The sequence below is a fragment of the Bremia lactucae genome, linkage group LG7 (genome assembly GCF_004359215.1).
Source record: "Bremia lactucae strain SF5 linkage group LG7, whole genome shotgun sequence".
Classification (NCBI taxonomy): Eukaryota; Oomycota; class Peronosporomycetes; order Peronosporales; family Peronosporaceae; genus Bremia; species Bremia lactucae.
This window is the reverse complement of record NC_090616.1, coordinates 854,919-860,737: the sequence shown is the minus strand read 5'-3', so window position 1 is coordinate 860,737 and position 5,819 is coordinate 854,919. Positions and strand designations below refer to the sequence as shown.

The 5,819-nt window shown below is 47.4% G+C and overlaps 2 protein-coding genes across 2 annotated transcripts; one reads left to right on the top strand and one right to left on the bottom strand.

The window, feature by feature from the left end:
- Positions 1-1,653: 1,653 nt before the first annotated feature.
- Positions 1,654-2,343, top strand: CCR75_007749 (uncharacterized protein; the record flags this gene model as incomplete). The annotated part of the gene is made up of 2 exons (XM_067965807.1): positions 1,654-1,738; positions 1,885-2,343. 2 exons carry the CDS (start codon positions 1,654-1,656, stop codon positions 2,268-2,270), a joined length of 471 nt encoding a protein of 156 aa, XP_067815992.1. The 3' UTR covers positions 2,271-2,343.
- A 54-nt stretch (positions 2,344-2,397) lies between these two features.
- CCR75_007748 (uncharacterized protein) lies at positions 2,398-4,086 on the bottom strand (the record flags this gene model as incomplete). The annotated part of the gene is made up of 1 exon (XM_067965806.1): positions 2,398-4,086. One exon carries the CDS (start codon positions 4,084-4,086, stop codon positions 2,398-2,400), a length of 1,689 nt encoding a protein of 562 aa, XP_067815993.1.
- Between the last annotated feature and the right edge of the window lie 1,733 nt (positions 4,087-5,819).

The following is a 5,819-nucleotide window of genomic DNA, read 5'->3' as shown; positions in this document are numbered from 1 at the left end:
CACTCAAAACTGAAGCACTTGAGTGCACTGAGAAACAGTACAAGTCGCAAGCCACCTCACACAACACACTAAGAACTCTGGTAAGTGTCGTCACGGGAGCGGTAATCCGGCTCCTCGTGCGCACTTACCAAGAAGGAAGTAGTTTTCAGACTAATTTATATTAAATAGAATTAAATACAAATACCTATTTTTACCAATTAAAATGTTATCTCTATAGATATCATTAAATATATATTGCGAGCGTATCTTTACAGATACCTCGCGTAACGGATGACGCTAGCCGTCATCACGGATGACGTTGGGCGCCATCCCTCCTAATGTGGATCCAACCATGTGCATCACATCCACAAGGGTTGGTCACAAATGTGCAGTACACCCGAGTGTTAGGTCTAATTACTATTATTCAGTAATTGACCATCCCCTTAAGTACACCAAGTGTACTTAACGGGGACTGTGTAACATAGGGGCAACTTTAGCCCGTTACATAACGCGCTATCCAAATAAAGCAGCTTTGCACCATTTTTTAACGTGGACTTGTTGTTAGCGTAACCTTCAAATTGTGTATATCTTCCACTAGTTTACAATGTTGGCTTGGGGATTTGAAAGATTCTCACGACAATGCTTACAAATAGCGTGACAATGAGCGTTCGGCACGATGATCCTTTCGCAATACCTCCACCACGGCGATATATAGTTTTGTAAATTTTATTATAGTTATGAAGGAGGTTTTTGTACCTGATTTAGGCTGGTGAGAAGACACGGGCAATGCAGAATATATATTCAGGGAATACAGTTGAAGCTATCTTACGTGATCCTTTTTCCCCCTCGATGCGGCTGTTCTATTGGTTGCTCCGTTGATAAGTATTTTTAAGGGTTTATTTTGACACGGGCAATGCAGAATGTAATATTCAGGGAATACAGTTGTAGTTCCCTCTTTTATCTAACGCGATCCTTCCCCTTCTCCCCCTCGGTGCGGCTGATCTATTTGTTGCTGCGCTGATTAAATTTACGGCCAAAACCCGCAACCCGCTCTATAAGTACGATAGGCTTTTTAAAATCGGAGGTATATCTTTAAAATTTAAGAGTTTATTTTTGAAATTGAAATTCGCTACGAAGAAGTTTTTACAACACAGCAGGGCATTGTCTAATCAAAAGTGAGGGGGTATTAAATGAGGGGCCTTCGCTGAATTACTTCAGCGAACTAGGCCGCATAATAATTTAATGCTGCCGAGTCTTTATTGAATCGGTTGGTCGTGCAAATTCGGACCACTTATCGAAGCTGATACTTCTCCAATCCATACCAAATCCACAAGCTACAATGGTGCGTTTAATCCTCTTGCCCCTTGTGCCCTCTATTCCTCCTAATTGTCTTACTTTATGAAAGCCGGGCGACAAGAGCAACAATGCAATGCGCGAAATTCTAGTGGACAAGCTAGTAATCAACTGCTGTGTTGGCGAGTCCGGTGACAAACTCACCCGTGCCGCCCGTGTGCTCGAGCAGCTCACGGGTCAGAAGCCCGTGTACTCTAAGGGTAAGCTTTTAATCTCAGAAAAGCAAAGAATTGCCTTAACGGGCTACTTACCCGGACCATCTGCCATCGCGCGATGTGTCTATCCTTTATTCACGGCCTTTCCGGGTGTCGGCGCCTCCTAATGAGGTACCGGTTCATCCCCGATCGCGCTCGTTTAAAGTACACTGGGCGAGTGCCACACCACGCACACATCAATGATCTTGGAGGTTGGTGTCGGAGTCCTTTGTCTGTCATAACGGGCGACAAAGGCGCGTGTCAGTCACTTATTTGTGACTGGGTGGAACGTCCTGTTATATATTCTTATCAAGAGAGGATGTTACTTATGTGTTGTCTGATTTGTCTTGCGTGTTAGCTCGGTACACGGTCCGTACGTTTGGCATTCGTCGTAACGAAAAAATCTCGTGCCATGTGACGATCCGTGGCGAATTAGCGCAAGAAATCCTCGACCGCGGTCTTAAAGTGAAAGAATATGAGCTCCTTCGCAAAAACTTTTCCGAGACGGGCAACTTTGGCTTTGGTATCCAGGAACACATTGATTTGGGAATCAAGTACGACCCTTCCACGGGCATTTACGGAATGGACTTTTACGTTGTGCTGAAGCGCCCCGGTGCCCGTGTAGCCCGTCGGAAGATCCAGCAGTCCCGTGTTGGCCACTCGCACCGTCTCACGAAAGATGACGCAATCAACTGGTTCCAAACCAAGTTTGAAGGAATTGTGCTGGATGCTGCCCGGAACTAGATTGTCTGTTGTCGCCTATTTTTGTAATACACAAATTTGGAGATTTGAACTCTTTCCAAGAATTTTATTGCGATGTGACCTCCTCGTTGTTATATGTCCATTATATTCTTAAGTTCTTGATTTAAAGTTACTTCAGGGTTTCATCTACTTTTACATGATTCCCAAGCCACTTTGCGACTCCGTCCGCATCGAGTAGAATCGAATTGACATTCACCGACTCATTGACTGGCTGCGCCATCAGCGACAAATACTTTTTTGCCATAAACACCGCCATATCGACCGACAGATTCAAGTGCGAATCCACGAGAAATTGAGTAATCCACGGCGGGAGCTTCGTGCGTTTGTCCGCACGATTGTACCTCGAATCGGCAAAGATGACTAATCCATAGTCCGTTTTACTTCGCAAGACGCGACCGGCACATTGGGCCGCTTGACGAAGAGCATCAAATGTCAAAAAGTCACCTTCTCGGATCTGATGCGTGTAGCGAAGGTATTCCAGCCGAGCGCGCAACGTATTCGACAGCGTGTATTGGAATGGAATGCCAAAAAGTATTACAGCACGTCCGTAGTGACGATCAAAGTCAATGCCCTCGGCGACTTTTCCACGAGCAACCGAAAAGAACAGCGCACCTCGACCACAGTCGCACGCTTTCTTGTAATTATCGAGCGCTAGCGTTGTTTCGACAATGTCCTTGGTCTCAATAAACAAGAGTTTGCTACTCAAGACACGCTTGAGTACCCCCAACGAGTCCCATTGCCCAATGATCTTTTCCATGTACAGATACGATGGAAAGAAACACACCATGCCATCCGGCGTACAGGCCGCTAATTCCAGTAAAAGCGTTCCATAATTACGAACGACGGATAGATCGTCTCGCAAGTCAAATTTGGTGCTTACGGGCATTTGGTCACTTCCACGCGTGATCACCAAAGGGCAGATACTTGAACGATAGACAGACATGGGGAGGGACTCGCGGATGACGGGATTGAAATTTAGTAGACGAGGATATAAATCAATGGGCGATAGTGTTCCGGATGTGATAATGACACTTGAAAAGCGCTCAAACACCGGACGAATCGCTAACGATGCGTCCAAACACGACAATTGCAGTACAGGATCGTGCACGCCGGACGCCCCATCAAATGGCTCAATAATTAGCATAAATCCCTCGGCATACGTGGCAATGAGGGTTGCAAAGTCGGCGACTTTGGTCAACGAATTAAATTCCTCCAAATTCGTCACTTCCAATGTCCGAAGCAGGGAGTTCAAACGCGTGTAGCAGAATTTCATCGGTTTTACTTCCATATTTATTGCTTGATGCAAGTGATGAAGAAATGCTTGAGGCGTCTCGGATTCGACTTGGCGGACGCGAATACGCTTGCGTAAGTATTCAATTAATCGACGGAGAAATGCGACAAAATGTTCCGCCCGTCGAATGTTGCCGGGAATGGCTTCATCAAGCACATCGTCGGGTAAAACGGGATTGGCGATCAAAATATCATTGCTCGTGTCAATTGGTCGATTATTGGCTGGATTCAGATACGACGGTGCCACCACGGCATTGCTGGATCGTAGTCCTTCTACTAGTCGTCGATACTCGGCATCCAGTCGCGATTTATCAGCTTGTTTGAGTTTATTCACTTGACTCGATAGCGTCGACAAGTTCCGGGAAGCTCGGTCAAGGGATCGTCGATCCAAATCCACGCTAAGAGCTTCGATACAGACATTGTCAATATTATGGGCTTCATCAAACACCACAATACTCTCCTTCTCAAAACTCCTGGACACGAGTTGACTCACTTTCGGGTCCAACATGTACTGATAATTATACACGACAACATCTGCAAACGTCACGACGTATCGCGTCAGAAAATAAGGACACCATCCTTTTTTCGTCCCTAGAGCTTTTAAATCCTCGACAGAATACACGCCGGGGGGCAAGACCGTGTCGTCGCTTTTTCTAGTGTCGTACTTCTCGTAGAACGAGCACGTTTCGATCGCGTCCATTGACACATCGCCATTCTCTGCTGTTTCACGAGCTTTCGCCGCTCGAGCGCGGACCCACGACGCGGTCATCTTGCGGCATTGTCCATCGACGTCTTCTCCGTCTGCATGGGCCATAACGCGAGGGTGGACACACATATTTCGTCTCGAGCTTAGACACACGGCCGTCACGTGAGCGCGTTCGCCATAATGTTCTTGTCTACACTCCACGAGCTTCTTAATCTCTTCAACGCACTTGGCCATTTCAGGGACCGTCCGAGTGCAATAAATGAGTTTCCCCGCTGTTGGATGTGCGTATTTGTAGGCCAATACTAACGACAATAGCGACACGGTCTTGCCCGTACCCGTGGGCATTTCAAGCATGCAATGGCCATGTGCATCTAAAGACCGCTTGAGCTCCCGCATGTACTGGAGCTGCTCCGAGTACATGCGATCGTACGGGAAGATCACTTCCAGCCCATCGATGTCGACTTTCATTGCGGAGAGGAGAAAATGGCATGATGTGAGCCACATTAAACATCCGAGTATGAGATGACTTTATAGTTCCAGCTCGGACGATGAGTCACGGGTCAGTACTTGACCCCACGACGTCCGTGAAAGACGCGGTGACACCACGCAAGAGCCACTCGGGTCCACGTAAACGTCGCCCAAAGAAGAAATTGACGTCGCGCAGGTCGTCTTCCGATTGCTTCTCCCCGCTTCAAGACGCCCCAGGTCTTCGCGTCACGGCAGTGCCGTTTCGACCGCTTCTAGGTCTCAATCGTAACAGGCAATCGATCGTTTCTCCGTTGCATTCCCCGTCTGATGCGAATGCGCTCTTGTATACTCAAGTTTCGTCTTCCTACGACTCGCTCGTTCCTCCGACACCATCACAATTCGTTCGAAATCCAATGCTCAGTCCGGAAGAAGATGCTGTAATGCTTGGAGAACAAGAGCAACAAGCCATGGAACGGGCTTATTGGACCCAATGGGTCATAGAAGCGGCCGAGAACGAGCGAGCTCGCCGTCTGAACGTATTGAAACAGCTTCAATGTGAAGAAGAAGAGGAAATTCAACGCAGACGTCAATGGGCGATTGCAACGATTGAGAAGGAACAAGCGGCAATGATGCGAGAAATGTTTCTGGATAATATGAAAAATACGCAATGGTTTCAATCGACGATTTCGAGGTTTTCGGAAGATTACGAAGTGGTGTGCCCCAATAGTTGGTTCGGATGCACGTATAGCTGCATGTTAAAAGACTTGGAGTCGCATTTAAAGCGCTGTGTCTATCGACAGGTGCCGGATACGTTGGACCACGTGGTCGAAGATACTATGACGGATTTCTACTCGTACGACGTCGTTTGTCCTAATGCTGTCCTCGGGTGCAAAGAAATCTGTGCTCGTGAGAATTTAGCTGCTCATTTGGCCACGTGTCCAGTCAATGGCATGTCACGGGAGAAAGAGTGGGAAGAGCGATTAGAGTGGCGTCGTAATGTCATACAAGCGACGGAATTGGAGCGAGCAAGACGGATGGATGAGGACCGAGGGGCGACAAATGGGGCT